This window comes from Meles meles, chromosome X, assembly GCF_922984935.1.
Source record: "Meles meles chromosome X, mMelMel3.1 paternal haplotype, whole genome shotgun sequence".
Classification (NCBI taxonomy): Eukaryota; Metazoa; Chordata; class Mammalia; order Carnivora; family Mustelidae; genus Meles; species Meles meles.
Window position 1 is genome coordinate 41880248 of NC_060087.1, and position 19682 is coordinate 41899929.

At 47.1% G+C, this 19682-nt stretch overlaps 2 protein-coding genes across 2 annotated transcripts in view; one reads left to right on the forward strand and one right to left on the reverse strand.

Annotated features, from left to right (window-relative positions):
• Positions 1 to 6717: 6717 nt before the first annotated feature.
• Positions 6718 to 9006, reverse strand: NDUFB11 (NADH:ubiquinone oxidoreductase subunit B11). The gene is made up of 3 exons (XM_045995107.1): positions 8724 to 9006; positions 7104 to 7234; positions 6718 to 6942 (listed from the first exon to the last, which is right to left on the reverse strand). The coding sequence occupies exons 1-3, from the start codon at positions 8928 to 8930 to the stop codon at positions 6816 to 6818; spliced, it is 465 nt and encodes a 154-aa protein (XP_045851063.1). The 5' UTR covers positions 8931 to 9006; the 3' UTR covers positions 6718 to 6815.
• Positions 9007 to 9408: 402 nt separating this feature from the next.
• RBM10 (RNA binding motif protein 10) overlaps positions 9409 to 19682 on the forward strand; it is a 28477-nt gene continuing 18203 nt past the window's right edge. Inside the window, 3 exon segments of the mRNA XM_045995106.1 lie at positions 9409 to 9689; positions 9691 to 9754; positions 11713 to 11854. Of these exon segments, the coding sequence (XP_045851062.1) occupies positions 9489 to 9689; positions 9691 to 9754; positions 11713 to 11854 (407 nt within the window). The 5' untranslated portion in view covers positions 9409 to 9488.

The following is a 19682-nucleotide window of genomic DNA, read 5'->3' on the forward strand; positions in this document are numbered from 1 at the left end:
CGCACACGCACTCACTCACTCACTTTCCCCTTCCCTGCGTCGTTTTTCTCTTTCAACATTTATCGCGGTATTATACATTTTACTTATTGATCTAGCAATTAGCATTACTCAAAATTGTTATTTGTTCTTTACATTTGTTATGTTTTTTATAGAAGTCAGCTCCAAGAGGGCAGAGATTTTTGCCTTTTTTTTTTTTTTGAAGATTTTATTTATTTACTTGACAGGCAGAGAGGCAGGCAGAGAGAGATAGAGGGAAGCAGGCTCCCCGCTGAGCAGAGAGCCTGATGCGGGGCTCGATCCCAGGACCCTAGGATCATGACCTGAGCTGAAGGCAGAGGCTTTAACCCACTGAGCCACTGAGGCACCCCTGCCTGTTTTATTCACTGCTGTATCGCCTGTTGCACAGTAGGCACTTGGTAAACATTTGTGGGATGAATGAATGAATAAAGGAGGGAATGAGGAAATGAACCCTGCCAATGACGGTTGATTCCGAGATGCCTTGTCTGGATCTAGGTTGGCCCTGGATTCGCTCCTCTGACTCATGTAGAGTCCTCTGGCCTGATCTATTATTAGCTCTGCTTACAAACATGAACATTTAAAATCGGAATCATGCCACTACGATGAATTTCTATTAAGAGAGTTTGTTCTGGGGGCTCCTGGGGGGCTCACTCGGTTGAGTGTCTGCCTTTGGCTCAGGTCATGATTTCGGGGTCCTGGGACTGAGCCCCAAGTCTGGTTTCCTGTTCAGCAGGGAGTCTGCTTCTCCCTCTCCCTTTGCTCCTGCTCCTGCTCTCGGCTCTCTCTTTCTCATAAATAAATAGATAAAATCTTATTTTAAAAAAAAGAGAGAGTTTGCCCTGACATGAGTTATGAGCCAGTTTAATTCCTTGTTCAATGCCCTACAGTGGTGCCCTTAACCCAAAGACTGTTCTGACCATTTTCACTTTTCCGAAGCTGCTTACAGCGAGATGAATCACTCTCAGGTTAATTTTTACAGTGACAATTTGATTCGTGCGTCAATTTTCTTGTCTTGTTTCAGCAGTAATGGATTTGACCCAGACATCTTCTTGGAGTCAGGCTGCTCCTTGAACAGCTTGGGTACAGTCTTGTTTCAGGAATCCTACTGGTTGTTCCCTCCGCAAGAAATGCCCTCGTATCTCTGTAGCTCATCTCTTGTTTCCTCCCATTTCTTTCCTGAAAAAAAAAAATCATCTTTCTTTTTTAAAAAATCATTTTCAACAAGGACTAAGCTAACTACCCTATTTTTTTTATTTTTCAAGATTTATTTATTTATTTGAGAGGGAGAGTGAGAGAGAGAGAGAGCATTCAAGCGGGGAAAGAGGCAGAGGGAGAGGGAGGGAGAGAATCTCAAGCAGACTCCACGCTGAGCCCAGAGCCCAAGGTGGGGCTCGATCCCCTGACCCTGAGATCATGCCCTGAGCCCAAATCAGGTGACCACCCTTTTTAAATACAAGCTTCTGTCTCCTTACACCCCTGATCCCCCTTGGATTTGTTTGTTTGTTTGTTTGTTTTTAAGTAATCTCCACACTTGATGTGCAGCTCGAACTCACAACCTAGAGATCAGGAGTCAGATGCTCCATGGACCGAGCCAGCCTGGCACCCCTTGGTCCCCCTGGAATTTAATGCATACTTACCATCTTCCAACATACAGATAATGTCATTGGTTGCCTTGTTTATTGTCTGTCTCCCTCTGTTGGAACATAAGCCCCAGGGAGGCAGGAAGTTTTGAATCTTTTGTTCCCCGCTATCTCCCCACTGTTTGTAACAGTGCCCCGTATCCAGTAGGCACTCAATAAATATTCGTTGGATGAAGAGCTCCTGTCATGTCAGCTTTTCTTTGTTTGTGGCCAGTTTTCACTGAGTCTAATATTTCAGGATCAAAACATACAGGTTCTCATTTTGTGGAGAACGTTGGATCCTTCCACCAGTTTTAAAACTCAGAGCTTTGCCTTCCATGGGTTTACTCACATGGTGCTTATGTCTATCAGTAACAGTCATGAATCGGGTAAGATATTTTGGTTTTTATTTCCTAGGTAATCCATGACAAAAACCGTACGCAGTGCCCCTTATGCAGTCCAGAATTGTCTGAGACGAGCTTTGCTAAAGCTTCTGGTTAACTTTGTGTAGGATATAAAGTCAAAACTTCCAACCATCACCCCTGGGACCCTGTGGATCTCATCTCTAGCCACTCTTTTCCTGGAAGAGCCCAGGGTTTCCAGCGAGCACAATATTCCAGGCATACTGGCCTTCTGGTGGAACTTATCTGTGGATTTCTGTGTCTCTTAACTCCAGTCTTACCCATCACCTTGAGGGAAACTCCTTGAGGACTCAGACTGTTCTAGTGGGCTGCCTCCAGAAGCTGACCCTGACCCAGGCAGGAATCGAAGTCAAGTCGTTTATTTGGGGGTGGGGGAGTGGGCCAGCAAGACAAAGAAAAGATAAGGCAGCCGATGGAGACTGTTAGTAAGCAACTTAGCATTGGGGGTTAACCTGAGCATGTTCCCACTGCGGGGTTCTGGGGACCAGTAGAGAACATACACCGTAGAGATGTCCCATGTGAGGGCCGAGGGGGCAAGGGTACTTACCTACCAGCTCTCACCTGTCATTGTCTTAACCTGTCATTGGTTAAGGGCTGCTGCCAAGGCGTGTTCATTCCCTGGCCCTTCCAGCCTGCTAGATACACAAACGGAACAGAATGGCCTTCTGCAGCTCGAGAGGAAGCCCTCCAGTGAAAACATACAGACACTGGCGGTTGGCAGTTGGCCGGCACACACTGGAGCTGCAGGGACACGCGGATACGGGCTGGGACCTAACAGTGTCTGTTACACGGCCTGTGACTGTCTTGTTCACAGGGCCTTGCTCATAATGAATGCCCTGTGAGACTGAAGGCTGAAGGAGGATGGTATCTGTTATGTTGCTAGAGCAGAGGTGGGTCCGACAGATCAAGGTTCAAACATCCCTGGGGTCAAATGGTAGGGTGAAAGCCCTCTGTGTTTAGGCCCTCTGGTCACTCACGCTGGCCTCCGCCAACACCCCCACCCTGGGAAATTCCCAGGGCAAGCATCCTGGTATGTGTGTGTCTGGGACACTTTCAGGACTTGACCCAGGGTAGGCAACAAACTTCCACCTCTTCATCTCAGTGTGGTCCTTAAAACGCAGTGGCTTGCTGGAATGGCTACAGTGAGAATGATGGAGGGTGCCGAGCAATGGTGGGGATGTGGCGCTCACCACCATGGGATGTGGAGATTGGAAACCTGGCGTCATTTACTAAAGCTCATCCCATTTTGCCTGTGACTTAGGCCCTAGGTTTATGCCCAAGAGAAATGAGTGCATCTATCCATCAAAAGATGTATACAACAAGGGATGCCTGGGGGGCTCATTCGGTTAAGCATCTGCCTTCAGCTCAGGTCATGGTCCCAGGGTCCTGGATCAAGTCCCGCATAAGGAATCACTGCTCAGTGGGGACCCTGCTTCTCCCTCTACCCCTCCCCCTGCTTATGTGCTCTCCCTCTGATGAATAAATAAATTCTTTTAAAAATGTATATAACAACAAAAAGATGTGCATAAAAAATGTTCAGAGAATTGGGGCACCTGGGTGGCTCAGTCATTTAAGCATCTGCCTTTGGCTCAGGTCGTGATTCTGGGGCCCTGCAATCGAGTCCTACATCAGGCTCCCTGCTCAGTGGGGAGTCTGCTTCTCCCTCTCCCTGTGCCCACCACTCCCCCTGCTTGTGTGTGCTGTCAAATAAATAAATAAAATTTTTTAAAAATTTCACAGGGCACCTGGGTGGCTCCGTGGGTTAAGCCTCTGCCTTCAGCTCAGGTCATGGTCTCAGGGTCCTGGGATCAAGCCCCACATGGGGCTCTCTGCTCAGCAGGGAGCCTGCTTCCCCCCCACCTCTCTGCCTGTCTCTCTGCCTACTTGTGGTCTCTGTCAAATAAGTAAATAAAATCTTTTAAAAAAATGTTCACAGAATCATTCTTTTTTTTAAAAGATTTTATTTATTTACTTACTTGTCAGAAGAGAGAGAGAAAGCGCGCGCGCACAAGCGGGCAGAGTGGCAGGTAGAGGCAGAGAGAGAAGCAGGCTCCCTGCCGAGCAAGAAGCCTGATGCGGGACTCGATTCCAGGATCTCGGGATCATGACCTGAGCCAAAGGCAGCAGCTTAACCGTCTGAGCCACCCAGGTGTCCTGACAGAATCATTCTTAATAGCCCCAACAGAAAACTCTCCAAAGGCCCATCAACACTGGAACCAATAAGTGTGATCTAGTCACACAATGGAAGAGATTACAGCAACGAGAACAGACAAACTACCAGTTATATAACGTGGTTCCATCTCACAAACCTCACACCGAATGAAGGAAGCTGGACGGAAAAACGTATGATTGCATTTATATGGACTTCCCAAGGCAGGGGGTGGGGGGTTGGACCTGAAGGGATCTTTTAGTGTTCGTTCATGTTCTCTTTCTCGACCTGGGTCCTGGTTACATGGGAGTGTCCGGTTTGTAAAAAGTAAATGAGCTTTGAAGGCTGTGTACATTTTATTTATTAAGATTTTATTTATTAATTTGAGTGAGAGCATGAGTGGTGGGGGCAGGGGGAGGGGGAGAAGGAGAGGTAGACTCCCCACTGAGCAGGGAGCCTGACTTGGGGCTCTATCCTAGGACCCCAGGATCGTGACCTGAGTCGAAGGCAGACACTTAACCAACTGAGCCACCCAGGGGCCCCTGTCTGTACATTTTAATTCATGTTCAGAACAAGGAAGTTTTGAGGTGGCTGGTGTGGCTGGGAGGGGAAGGAGGGTGGTATTGTTGCCATCAAGAAGGGAGCAAAAGCAGGGATTTTTAGGATTTAGTCTAAGTGCCGGCTCCTGTTTGGCCAGAACAGAGGTTTCTTGAGATCCTGGGAGCTTGAGAAGGAGGCAGAACTTGGGGGGAATTGGAAGCATGCAGTCTCAGAGGCCATAAGCCTGAAGGCCACTGACGGTAGGCCATGGCGCCTACACCACAGGCAGCAAAAGTATCAGATTTCTCAAGCACATACTGAACCAGTCCCTGCTCTGAGCGCTCGGGCAGCTTACCTCCCGAATGCGGTCAGTGGGGGGACAGATTCTTGGGTGGATGGTAGGGTATGGCGGCAAGAAGTTGAGGTTTATTATAGGGAATCTTCCCCCCCAATATACTCAGGTACTTGGTGACTGGGCTAGCACATCCCTTTCACTTCCCGTCCCAGTACCTATGGGCTGGAAGGTGGAGAGTGCTCTCTTTACACACTGGGATTCTCTGCTTTGGGGCCTAGCCTCAGGTTGGGAGACAGGCCCCACAGGGAAGCACTCGGGAAGTGAAATCGCTCACTTCCAGAAAGGCTCGCATGGACGTTGCTCCCACCTTAGCCATGCACCGGTGGGCTGGGTCTCCTTCTGAGACTGAGCAGCTGGGGGTAGAGACATCACCTCTAGCGGTGGGTCCATTGGGACAGATTTTCTTCTGGTAGCCAGGGACTGGGGGCTCCTGCACTCTCTGAAGTCCCAAGCGGGGACACACAGAGAGATGGCAGCAATGAGCATGTGATCTCGAGTTGTGAAGTACGAGCTTTGGAACAGGGCCACTGGGCAGAGGGCAGAGATGCCAGGGGCATGAAGGGGCGCCCATATGTCCAGAATTAACAGGAATTTAGGGGAGATTCCCTGGAAAGACAAAGAGAGCCAGAGCAAGTCTCCTGAGCTCCATCTTCCAGAACAGAGAGACAGAGACAAAGACAGAGGAAGGCTGAAAGAATGAGCCCGATGTGGGGAGACAGCCTATTCCCAGAGAAAGAACATGCAGGGGGAGAATTCCTGCAAGTGAGGGGGCAGGGAGAGAAGGGGAACAGGCAGAGACATGCATGCATACACAGAGACATATGTCTTGAGTGCAAGACCACCCAAACTGGGTCAGAAGGGGAGAGAGAGGCATCCAGACTCACCAAGACACAAGACGGGCAGAAACACCAAAACGTAGAGGGAAACAGAGAAGGTGGCGAGGGAGACAAAGCCTTGTGCTTAGCAACAGAAAAGCCCTGTTCAGACACACCACCCTCAATTCCCAGTCGTCCTGGCCCTTCTATGACTGGTTGCCACTGATTTCTTCCCATATGTCACACCCCCATGCAGAGGAGCCCTGAGCCACCCTTAAGGAGCCCAGACTATTCTGCCAGGGAGAGATGCCACACGGAAGAAGACTGAGATGCCAGACATGCGAGTGAAGAAGCTACCTGGGACGTCTGTCCCAGTTAAAGGTACCTTCAGCCTGTTGCCACCATCTGACTGCAACCACCTGAGGCCCCAAGAGGAGCCACCTAGCTAAGCCACCTAGCTGCCACCTAGTGGCAGCTGCTCTTCTGAACATTTTGACTCATTTAATTACATGAGGCAGACGTAGCATTGTACTTTCTAGAAGGCGTCCTCATACTTTCCCCATTTTACAAAGAGGCACCAAGAAGTTAAGCTACTTGACCAAGGTCACAAAGATGAACAACCAGTCCACCACAGGACCATGAAAGTGAATGCTAAATGGTCATCTCAAGCCACTAAGTCTTACTGTGTTTGTTACCCAGCAACAGATAACCAGAAGAAGCTGTAGTGGCCTTTTAGGATCTGACACGTCCATTTCCGCACCCCCCTCCCACACACAACAAAATCGACACTAGCCAGTCAGACTTTTAGTCCCTTTAATTAGGTGCTCTGAAGAAAGGGCAGAATGACAGGTAGGCGATGGAGAACGTGATGGTTCTTGAGCCCCACTTGGCAACGGGTCAGTCCTCATCCTCTGGTAGCTGGATCTTGCTGGGGTCAAAGCAGTTGGATTCCATGATGGGGAGGCCATTGGCTTCTCGGTATTTAACAAGCCTCTCAGCTTCTCGGCGGGCCCACTCCTGCATTCTGGAGGCAGCAGCATGGGGGTGGATGTGAGGGAGCCTCACCGGACACCAATCCCCATCTTAGCTCCCCAATCCCCACTGGCACAAAGAGCAGGATTCCTGGCTCAGCCCCCTTCAACCTCCACCCACACCCATTCCACTCTCTCAGACACCCCCATGCACCTGTAATCAGGCAGATAAGCTATAAAGGTACTGCCAAGGACCAAGACGATGGAGAAGCCAAAGAAAAAGACAACCCGCATGTTCCAGAGGTCCACAACAGGGTCTTTGTCATAACCGTGGGAGTCTGGGTTCTGTGGCAAGAAGAGGAAAAGGTCAGTGAGGGCTTCCTGTGGCTCCACAAAACCTTACGCCGGCCCATAAGCTGGTCCCCAATTTCACCTCAGACCCATCTCCCCTCTCTCCTTTAATTCCTCTTTCTAGTCTTAGGAGTTATTAAACTCCTTCCTACCTCAGGGCCTTTGCACTTACTGTTCCGTCTGCCTGGAAAGTCTTTCCGCCTGACAGCGTCATGGCTAGATCTGTCTCCTGGCTCAAAATGTAGGCTTCATAACCACTTCCCTTAGGAGGCAGTCCCTAGTCACCTTATCCATTACTTGTCTTAAACTATAGGAAATTGCCACTTTTATAGGTTAAAGATGGCTGCATATTGCTAATTTCCTATGGTTTCACCTAAAATTACCCCCTCCCCCCCAAGTCACTCCCCATCCACTTATCTTGCTTAACTTTCTTTCTAGCAGTTACCAGTTTACCAAGGTAGCAGCATCTCCCCAGATCCTATCACATTATCTTATTACATACTCAATAGCACTGTTTCCGTATATTTTACATGACTATCGTCTGTGCTCTCCATTACCATATAAGCTCTAGGAGGGCAAGGGCTTTGTCTGACTTCCACACTGCTGAACTCCTAAGGGCCCTGAACCACACCTGGCATACAGCAGGCCCTGGGTCCTTATTTACAGAATGAATGAATAAATGAGTAAGATCCTATATATCCAAGCCAGAGGACAGTACTCATGAAGAACCTACAGTGTGAAACACAAACTTCACAATGTATCAGGGAGGCGGAAAGTAGCAATAATGATTAATACCTTCCAATGCTGAATACTAAGTGGCAGCGGCTCTTCTGAACATTTTGACTCATTTAATTACATGAGGCAGATGTAGCATTTTACTTTCTAGAAGGCGTCCTCATACTTTCCCCGTTTTACAAAGAGGCACCAAGGAGTTAAGCTACTTGACCAAGGTCACAAAGATGAACAACTATCAGTGCTTGTATTCCAATCCTGGCGTTCTCGTTTCAGAGTCTCTGCCATCCCCACAGCACCGTGGACCCGGTTCCCCCACACGTTCATCTCAGCGAGTTTGGGCAAGTCACTAACATCAGTAGAATAGGTATGCTCATAGTATCTACTTCGAAATGGGGTTGTTTTGAGGATTAGATAAGATAACGTACCTAAAGAGTTTAGAGCTCTGGCACTGAGCAAGCCCCACAGGGGTGTTTAGTATTACTGTCGTTATGTTATACTGCTTCTAACGTGTTTTGAGCACCGCCCACTTCAGGTTTGATACCCGTCTTCAAAACAAAGCCAATCTTGCCCCCGGCCCTGAGCTGAAGATTACCAGGGGACAAAGAAGGAAATCAAGCTAGGCAAAGTTCCGGTCTTCGAGGATCTCACCAGCCGCGCAATCCTCAGCCGCTTAAGAACGTCCTCTACGGCGTCCCGTCCGCCGGCCCCCAACTGACCCTTCTCGTGTCGCGTTTCCCCTCCCTCTCACCTTCTCGTAGAGGTTTTCGTCCTCCGGATCTGGGTCCTCCTGCCAGCGTACGGTCGGTTCCGGCGTCCGCTTTCCAGCCACAGCCGACGGGGCGATCACGGCCCTGGCCGAGCTGGATTCCCAGCGAACGCGGGCGGCTGGGAGCCCTCGCGTCGCCGCTACTGCCAAAAGGCGGCGACCGCTCCAACCCAACAGCCCGGCCGCCATGACAGGTTGTGCAGCAGGCTCTCAGGGGCGGGGACGGAAATGCCACTGTGCGCAGCTGCAGTTGGCCCGGGCGCGACAATTGTCGCTCCGCCCCCGCCGCACTAAATAGGTCCCGAGCCCGGATTTGGTTTTCAAGTGAGGTGAGGCGCTGAGTAGCCCCTCTTTCCTTCCTTCTGTCATGGCCTCACGGGGGCGACCATTTTCCCAACGTCGGTCAGGCCAAGGAATTTCTGGCTGATAGGTCGGCCCAGTCCCTTGATAAGAAAGAGTTGACATTTGGGTGGCCTCAGGTCCCAGCCAATGGCACGGAGATTTATCTCGTCCCCTGAGGAAAGGGGCGGAGCTTCCGTTTGTCTTTCATCTTCGAAGGAAGCCAACCTTCTAAAAAGCGGGCCTCGCCGGATTGGCCAATAGCTACCCCTTTTCACGACTTGTGAGCGTTCGCAGGGAGAGTGGGGAGGTGGCATACGCTTGCCAATCAGAGCCGGCCAGGGCTGGCCGTGGGCGGCCGGCAACCAATAGACGAGGCCGGCCAGAGCGCGCTCCCTTAGTAGGTGGATGGTGGTCGAAGCGCCGGCTCCCTTCTCGTCGTCGCCATTTTGTGCTGGTGACTGCGGCCGGCCGGGAGTAGGCGGCAGTGGGTTTCCTGGGGAGGGTAGCGCGCTTGGCGCTTCTCCCCTCCCCGCTCTTCCAACCTTCTGCCTCCGGCCTCGGACTTGGCGGTGGTGCGGGCCGGCTCCGGCTGAGCTGGGAGAGTTGGGAGGAGGTGGCGGCGCGCCGAGGTGATGTCCGGGAGCCCTCCCTTGACAGCCCGGGCCGAGAAGGTGAGCGTCGTCCCTGGTCGTGGGGGCGGAGGTAAGGGGCCGGGGGCGGGCGGGTGCGGAGAGGAGGCGCGAGGGCCGACTACGGGACGTGGGCCTGGGCTACGGGCGGAACCGAGGCGTGCGTGCATGGCCTGAGCCCGGGAGGGGGTGTCTTCCCCCCCACACACTGCTTTTGAGAGCGGAGGCGCGTGCGCGATTGGGGCACAGAATGGGTGCACGCGGGTTGGGGGAAGGGAGGGACCGATGGGAGTGGGTTTCCGTGGTATGTGTGACATCGAACTTTATCCGTGGAGGGGCCGAGGTCTTTATCCATAGGGGAGGAGGTGTGCTGTCTGTTCCGTGTGAATTGGGTACTTACCGATCCATGGGGAAGCATTCTGTGGCTCCGGTCCTTATTCTTGGGTGGGGGAGGAGGGAAAAAAAGTCTGTCTCTGGTCTTTATCCTTGCAGTCTGTGCTGTAACTCAGGTCCTTATCCATGGGGAGGGGTCCTAATCCTTGGGGAGTTCTTGGGACTGGCCCTAACCAACCCACTTGCTAAGCGGGGAGGGAGTGCAAGGAATGTGTGCATGACTTACTGCCCCTTCTTTGGGGAGGAGTTCGAATCCGTGACTCTGGCGCTCATCGTTTGATGGGCCTCAGTGTGTGATTATGGCCTGTATTTATTGTGGGTTCCTGTCTTGTGATTTGGGCCCAGTTATTCCCGGCACATGTCTGTGACTTTGGTCCCTGTCTGTTGTGGATACCGGTGTGTGACTCCGACCTCTTTGCCAGAATCTGCTGAGGGTTTTATATCTGGCTCTCATCCACTGGGGCCCCTGGTTGTGATTCTAACTCTTATCCATCTGGGAGCAGGCAGCCCTGGTTCCCTGTGGCTTAAGGAGGAAGAGAAAATTGGTTGTGTGTATACATGGGCAAAAGGTGTGGTGGCTACCTCCTGTTGGCAGGTGTTGTTGCTGCCTAGCTTTGCCTGATTCCTGCTCAGAGCGTGGGCCTGAAGATTCTGGGATACTTCTTGGTGACCCCTGGCCAGGTCACGTGGCTCTGGGGACTCACTTAGTTCTCATGGCAGCCCTGAAGGTTGGATGAAGTGACTAACCCTTCTATCCCAGCAGAACAGCACAGTGGTTGGGAACAGCCTCAAAAGGTCTCCTTTTGCCTCTAAATAAGTTGGACCCAGAGCCCTGGGCAGAGAACCACCTTGGGACCTGGCTGTGCAGAAGAGAGAGGGCTCGAGGCTGAGCCAGTTGCGGCGTGAGGGCCAAAGCTGTGTTGGCCCAGAGCCCAGGGAGGCGTCAACTGTCTCACTGCCAAGTTAGCCCCTTTACCCTCTAGGCCTTTTGTGGTCTCCTGCTGTCTTGTAGGGGGCAGCCAACGTCTTTGTTGCGAGGATGAAATGGCACCTGGGGCCCTGTGGAAGGAGCCTGGTGGGTGCCTACAACTCCGGTTGTGAAGTCTTGCCTCTGTGCCTAATGTGCCTGATCTTGACAAGTCATCCAGTGCCAAGAGCACTCTGGGCAGGTAGCTCCAGGCTCAGACTTGTCTACCAGTCTCAGGTGGCAGAGCCCTGATAACAGAGTAGGTAGTACCACCAGGACTCTTTGCAGGATGCTCCCTCTCTGCTGAAGGCCTTGCTGTTTCTGTTTTATTTAAGTGAGCTCTGAGCCCAGTGTGGGGCTTGAACCCATAACCTGAGATCCAGAGTTGCATGTTCTACTGACTGAGCCATCCAGGTGCCCCTGACCTTGCTATTTTGGGCTCTGGGCTATAGCCTCATGTTTGTGGGGAAAGGAAGGAGCAGGCCAGGTAGGGGCTGCCTTCCCACTCTGGCCCACAGGAGCTCCAGGAAGTTGGGAAATAATGTCCCTGGGCTAAGCGACAGCAGAGAGCCTTGACAACAAGGGTTTCTCAAGGAGGCCCCAACTGCCTTGACCCCTTTCTTCCTTCTACTCTCCCCAGAGTCCCTGCAGGAGGCATCACCCAGGCTGGCAGATCATGGTGGCAGCAGCGGGGGTGGCTGGGAAGTGAAACGGAGCCAGCGGCTGAGGAGGGGCCCCAGCAGCCCCCGCAGGCCCTATCAGGACATGGAGTATGAAAGACGGTGAGTTACCCACTCCCACCCCTATCAAGCATCCTAGGCTTATCCCCGTGTAAGAATTGGTCCAGGAAGGTGCTAGGAGGGGACTTCCGGGCTGAGGAAACAGCACAGCAGATGACTGGTTTCTTTTCAGACATTTACTTGGCACCTGTTGTGAGCCAGGACCTGTACTAGGCTCTGGCAGTGCAGTGGCGAGTGAGACAGATAAGACTGCAGCCTTCTTCCTCGGGGTCTCACAAGGGAGACCACACAGTTTACAGGTGATTAAGAAACAGCTTGATAGGTGCCATGGTGGATTGTGGAGTTGGGAAAGGATCAAGAGAAAGGGAGGAATGGAAGCCGAGGCCCAGGTTCCCAGTTGGGGTGACTCAGATATTCGCCAAAGTGTGGACAGCCGCTGCGGGAGGAGAGGCAGAGGTGGGTGGTGGGTGGGTGGTGGGTTGTAAGTGACTGTGGATTCTCGGGAGAGGTGTGGGCTGTAGCTTTGGGTTGGAGGGATGGATGGGAGTGGTGCCTTAAGAGTCAGGCATTTGTGCAGACAAATATGGGGCAAGCCAGGTCAGATAATGGGAGACTTGGGGGACAGGGTGGGCTGAAGCTGCCGGGGTACTTGTCTTGGAATGGGATACTCTTGTGTGGTTATTTTTATTTTATTTTTTTTCCCCGTGTGGTTGTGGTTATTTTTAAACTGGTACGAACAAGAAACAGTCGGGACACTTGGTAAAATACAGAGATCCTGGGCCAACCCTCTGCATACTGGTGGATCACTCCAGTTGATTTCTCATGCAGATCATCTATTCCTGACATATTAAGAGTGCATAGGAAAGTAGACCTAATGCTCCCAGAAAGCCTCTCTTAAGAGTCAGTAGATTTATAAAAAGTCAGGGAGGAAATAATTTTTTTTAACATGTCTTACAGAGAGTTTCTTCTTCCACCACCACCTTTAAAAATGTTTTCTGAAAAGCGAGCCCAAGTTTGAGATGTCATCATCTAGTGTTATTCAGTCTTCTTATTTACAAAAAAAAAAAAAAAAGTCTTTTGGAAAAATTCAGGTTTTGGGTGGTATTCTCTGGAAATGCTTTCTAGCAGTTTCTGAGTTTGAGTAGATGACATTTTTCAGACTTTATAACCAAATAAAGCCGTTTCTTTTGGCTTTCAAGTGCAGAGGTTGGAGTTAAATTGTACCTTTTCACTTCAAGGTGGGTTTCTATCATAGGTCACTATAGGGCCTTCTCTTGCCATATTTGTTTTTTTCCTTCTCATTTCCAATTCCAGTAGCTATAGGCAGCTGCTCTGTCCTGTTTGAAATGTAGCCTTCTAAAATATGTAGCATTGTTTTGAGTGTCTGTGTTTTCAGTTTATACAAATGATAGAGTGCTACAGTTTACTTTCTCTTTCCTGAACTTTATGTGACTCAGCACTGCATTTTTAAGATCTGTCCCCCTTGCCAGATGTATATTAGTGCTTTGCTTCTAATTGGTCCCAAGGATACCGTGGTGTGTGCCTGTTGCCTTTTCCTTAATGATTCCCTCAAGGATAGGTATCTGTAAAATTCATCACTTTTTTGTCTGGTAGTCTGTGCTTTCAGAAACTTCTCTGCTCCTGCATCTGGATCACAAAGATTGTTTTCACTCCATAGTTTTCCCTTTCATATTCAGATCTTTAATAACATCTAAGAGTTTTTTTGAATATGGTATAATGTAGGTTTTTTGAATATGGTATAAGGTAGGTTCTGGTTTTGTGTTCCTCCATATAGTAGGCAGTTTTCCCAGTACCTTTTAAATAGTCCATTCTTTCTTTATTGATTGTAGTACGTCATATCATTTCAAGTTCCTTCATGTAGGAGGATCTGTCTTGAGTAATCTGATTTGTTTCATTGGTCTGTTTGCTTAATTCTCATGCCAGAACCTTACTGGGTTTGTTATGGCTTTATAGAATCTCTTAGCTCCCACTTATTTGTCAAAATTGATTTTAGCTATTTGTGGGACTTATATTAAAAAAAAATGTGTCAAGTCGGGACGCCTGGGTGGCTCAGTTGGTTAAGCCACTGCTTTGGTTCAGGTCATGATCCCAGGGTCCTGATCGAGTCCCACATCGGGCTCCTTGCTTGGCAGGGAGCCTGCTTCTCTCTCCGCCTCTGCCCGCTTGTGCACACCTGCGCTCACGCTCTCTCTCTCTTTCTCTGACAAATAAATAAATGAAATCTTTTTTAAAAATGTATCAGTCCCTCAAAAACATTCAAGAATTTTGATTAAGATTGCATCAAATTTATATATTAATTTGGGGAGAATTGTCATCTTTGTTAAGTAGTGATCTCATCCAAGACCTGTTTGGAGAATATTTTAAAATTCGTTTAAAGGACATACAAGGGGTGCTTGGGTGGCTCAATCAGTTAAGCGTCTGCCTTCGGCTCGGGTAATGATCTTGGGGTCCTGGGATCAAGCCCCACATCAGGCTTCCTGCTCACCGGGGAGTCTGCTTCTCTCTCTCCCTCTGCCTCCCCCTGCCCAGGCTCATGCCTTTTCTCAGTCTCACAAATAAATAGATAAATAATCTTTTTAAAATTAACTAATTAATTAAAATAAAGGACCTACAAATCAATGGGGCTTCTGGGCAACTCAGTCAGTTAAGTGTCTGACTCTTGATCTCAGCACACATCTTGATCTTAGGGTGGTAAGTTCAAGCCCCACATTAGGCTCAACGCTGGGCATGGAGCCAAATCTGAATAAATGAAAATACAAGTCTTGTGTAATTCCTAGGTGCTTCAGTAGTTTTCATTGACATCTTTGTTTCTTTTATATTTTCCAAGCTTGTGTTTCCTGGGGTAGAGGAAAGCTATTGATCTTTTTTTCTAAGTTATCTTACCCCTGCTGTACTCTCTTATTATTTCTGATTATGCATTGTTGATTCTGATGGTCTGAGTAATTGGTCATGTTCTGCGCAAATCAATTCTGTCACTTACTTCTTTTTCCTCACTTATAATGTTGTCTAGGACTTTAGTAGCATATAGTGTCAGTGATGCCGAGTGCACAAAATAAGACTCATTTTGGCAGGTTGTAACAGAAAATCTGAAGAATAATGGCTTAAACAGTGCAGTTTATTTTCTTTCTCATAAAGGACATCTGCAGATAGATGAGACATTTCTGTCTCATAAAAGACACCTACAAGACATCAACAGTCAGTCCCAGCCTGATAGGCAGCCCGTCTGCTTAGCCATCAAATTGGATGTGTGCTGTTAGGCTGTTAGAATGTAGCCTTTCATAAACCAAGAAAATCTCTAATCTTAGTTTGTCAAGATTGATCAGAAATGAGAATCGGGGGCACCTAGGTGGCTCAATCAGTTAAGCATCCGACCCTTGATTTTGGTTCAGGTCATGATCTCAGGGTCCTGGGATCAATCAAGTCCCACATCGGGTCTGCACTGAGTGTAGAGTCTGATTGAGATTCTCTCTCTCCCTCTCCCCTCCATGCTCGTTCGATCTCTCAAATAAATAAATTAGTAAATCTTCAAGAACATAATTAGGGGTGCCTGGGTGGCTCAGTCAGTTAGACATCTGCCTTTGGCTCAGGTCATGATCCCAGAGTCCTGGGATCGAGCCTTGCATTGGGCTCCCTGCTCGGCAGAGAGGCTGGTTCTCCCTCCCCCTCTGCCTGCCACTCCCCCTGCTTATGCTCACTCTCTGTCACATAAATAAGTAAAATCTTTTTTAAAAAGTAATAAGTGTTGTGTTTGAAGAACATTAAAAAAAGAAATGAGACTCGAACTTCATAATTATATGCTTTTTTTCTCCTTTTGTCCATCAGTTTCACAAATCACATTAAATTATATCCTTGCCTTCCTTGATCATGGTATGTATGTGTATGTTTATAACTTCTTATTTTGAAAAAAAATTTCCCAATTTTCAGAAAAGTTGCAAGTGCGGACAACTCCTGTGTATCTTCTCCCCAGAACCACTAATTGTAACATTTTGCCACATTTATTTTACCTACCTACATGCCTCACTATCCCCTCCCCCGCCTTTCTCTGTAAAGATACAGGCGTATATATCTATGTATGTATATATAGGCAAGTTTTTTTCTTCTGTATCATTTCAGCTATTGACTGGCATGATCCTTAAGCATGACAGAATGTATGTCCTAAGAACAAGGACTTTCTCTTTTGTAACCACAGTACACTTCTGACTATCAGGAAGTTGAACATTGTTACAGTACTTTTATCTTCTAAAAAGTCCGTTTGGATGTCATCCCTTCTCGATTATGGCACTGGTTCCCTAATCTAGGATCCTGTCCAAGATCACACACTACACTGCACGGAGCTACTCTGTATTCTTGGTTCCTTTTACTCAGGAACAGTTACTAAGTTTTTCTTTTTCTTCCATGGCCTTGATATATTTTAAGAGCACAGGTCCTTGGCTTTGTAGATGCTTCTGAATTTGAGCTTTTCTGATGTTTATTCGTGAATTGTTGGCAGAAAAATTATTTAGTATGTACGTTTTTAAACTACTGTTAGGTTTGATTACGTACTGTATTATTTAGGATATTTGCATCTGTGTCCCTCAGTAAAGTGGTCTTAACTGTTTTCCTCTTCTAGTATCCATCTGACACTGAGTCACCATAGCCTCATGGCATGATTTGGGTAGCTTTTGCCATTTCTCTCTTTATTGGAGAAACTGGAATAAAAATTATCTGTCCCTTGAAAGCTTGTTAAAACTGAGCTTTAAAGGGCCCTGGGTTTTTAATGATCATTTTGTGTAGTTCTGCCAATTTTGGCAGTTTATGTTTTCCAGAAATACATTGATTTTGCGGAGGTCCTCACATACTAGGATTCAGTCCAGCTTTGTGGAAATGTATTATGAACAGGGTATGTCTTTGGAAGGTGTTTTGTCAAAGTGCTCTGTGGCCAATGAAAAGTATCCTTTACTGTCCAAATCTGTTCTCTTCCCGAGTTTAGATAGCAAGAGTTCAGTATGCAGATTTACTTGGTTTAGGTGCACCTGGGTGGCTTGGTTATGTGGCCAACTCTTGGTTTCTGCTTAGGTCATGATCTTAGGGTCCTGGGATTGAGCCCCTGCTCAGGCTCCATGCCCAGTGGGAAGTCTGCTTGAGGATTCTGTCTCTCCCTTTCCGTCTGCTCCTCCCCCCTGCTCGCATGTGTGCTCGCTCGCTCCCTGTCTCTCTAAAGTAAATAAATCCTAAAAAAATTATTTGGTTTAGATGGTGAGTATCAGAGTTCAGGATTTCATCTGAACATTTATTCAACTCTATTTGGTTCTTAAATTCTAGGGACTAGAGTTCAACTATTGAGGAATAACTGTGGTAAGCAAACACACATTGCTCATATCAGAAACCTTAAGGGGTGCCTGGGTGGCTCAGTCAGTTAAGCATCTGACTCTTTATTTCAGCTCAGGTTGTGATCTCAGGATCATGAGATAAAGGTCTGTGTCAGGTTCTGCATCACTCATGGAGCCTGCTTGAGTTTCTCTCTCTTCCTCCCTGTTCCACACCTCCCCTTCTCTAACAAACAAACAAACAAAACCCTTAAAATACATCACTCATACCAGCCTCTTCTTGTCCAGGCATTTATCATAAAGAAATAATTTGGGTTCCAAGCTAAGCTCACAAGGACAGGGACCTCATTTTATTGATAGCAGTAACCCCAGCACCTAGAACAGTGCTTGAAACATGGCAGATATTACATTAATATTTGTTGAGTGAAAAAAAAATGAGTGAACAATTATGAAAATTTGGAAACCAACCAGATGTCTGGAAACATTTTTTCCCCATTTGTTGATTATCTTTGAGCTTTATGGTGTTTTTCCAGTATTTTATTATGAAATTTCAAACATACAGCAAAGTTTAAAGAATTTTACAGTGAATACCTCTATACTCATCTGCTGGATTCTACCATTAACATTTTACCATGCTTGCTTTATGACATGTTTATTTGTTTATGGTATTTTTAACCCATTTTTAAGTTTTTACAAAGCTAGATTTATCAGTTGTTTTTTTAATGACTTCAGAATTTCATCTTGTTTAGAAAGGCCTTTCCCCATTCTTGGGGTGATTCATTTTTTTTCTTATGTTTTCTTTCTAATGTCTTTATGGTTTCTATTCAGGGATTTAAATTTTTGATTCATCTAGAATTTACTTGGTATAAGAAGTGAAGTAGATAAACAACTTTTATTTTCTTAAAATTTTCTGTGAAGGACCAGATAGCAAATATTTTTGGCATTGCAGACCACGCCATCTCTATCACAACTACTCAGCTAAAAGCAGCCACAGACAATATATAAATGAATGGGTATAGCTGTGTTGAAGAAAACTTCATTTAGGTAATTGGATTGGGTCCACTGGCTGCAGTTTGCTGATGTCTGGGCCAGACCATTATTGCAACTGGTGTTTATTGACTAATCCTGTTTTCCCCTTGTTCATTTTGAGTTGCAGCCTCTGGGTTACTCTAAATTTCCATGTGTGTTACCGTGTATCATGGACTCTGTTCAGTTTCACTGATCTGTGCATTTATGTTTCAGTTGTTCCACCTTTATATATAATATGTTTTAACATTTGGTGAAGCTCTTCTCCCCCTCATTAGTCTTTTTTTTTTAAACAGAATTTTTCTGACTCTTCTAAATTGTTTCTTATCATTTGCTATTATAAACAGTGCTGTTGAATGATGTTTTTGTATGTGTGCAAGTATATTAGTATATTAAGTTTCCAGGAAAATTGGGGGTCAGGGTAGATTTTTAATTGTACTGGCTATTGCCAAATTCCCCTCCACAGGAGACTGTTTCCATTTCCTACCAGGAGTATGAGAGTACCTATTTCCCATACAGCCTTACCAACAGTGTCTTGTGAAACATTTGGACTTTTATGGATCTGTTGCATTAGAAATGTTCTATCACAAATCTTCCTTACAGAAGAATTCTAAATAATATATGTAGATACTCCACATTCTAGGAGGTTAGAGCTTAATTCTCCTCTTGCATATGGGCTAATCTAGTGACTCATTTTAAAGAACAGAGTATAGAAAGGGAAAAAGAGAAACTGTAGTGGAGGAACCTGGCAGACCCCACCACAACCACATGGTCAAGGTCAGCATTGGCAGTGATAAGTCACATTGATATCATGGTCCCCCTTATATAATGCAATCAGTAGGTCAGGTCACCTCTCTTGTTCCCCCCCCCCGCAAAAAAAACCCATAACCTCCATAACCTCAAGTCTAATCACAAAAACACAATGGACAGACCCAAGTTGTGGTATGCTCTGCAGAATGGCTGACCAGTACTCTTGAAAACTGTCAAAGTCATTAAAAAAAAAAAGACAAGACTAAGAAACCTTCACAGGCCAGAGGAGACTAAGGGTGCATGATGACTAAAAGCAATGTGGCATCCTGAATTCAGTCCTGGAACAGAAAATGTGGGTTGTCAGTAGTAGTAGGAAGACAAGTGAAATCTTAATAAAGTCTAGTTTTGACAAATGTACCATGGTTACATTTGTCCCCTGTTAACATTAGGGGAAGCTGGGTGAAGGATATATAAGAATTATGTTATCCTTGAACTTTTCTATAAATCTAAAATTATTTCAAGGGACACCTGGGTGGCTCAGTGGGTTAAGCCTCTGCCTTGGGCTTAGGTCATGATCCCAGGGTCCTGGGATCGAGCCCCACATCAGGCTCTCTGCTAAGCAGAGAGCCTGCTTCCCCCTTTCTCTCTCTCTGCCTACTTGTGACCACTCTCTGTTAAATAAATAAATTAATTAATTTAAAAAAATAAAAATAAAAATATTTCAAAACAAGTTTGACTTATCAAGATTAGAAACTTAAGTCCATCAA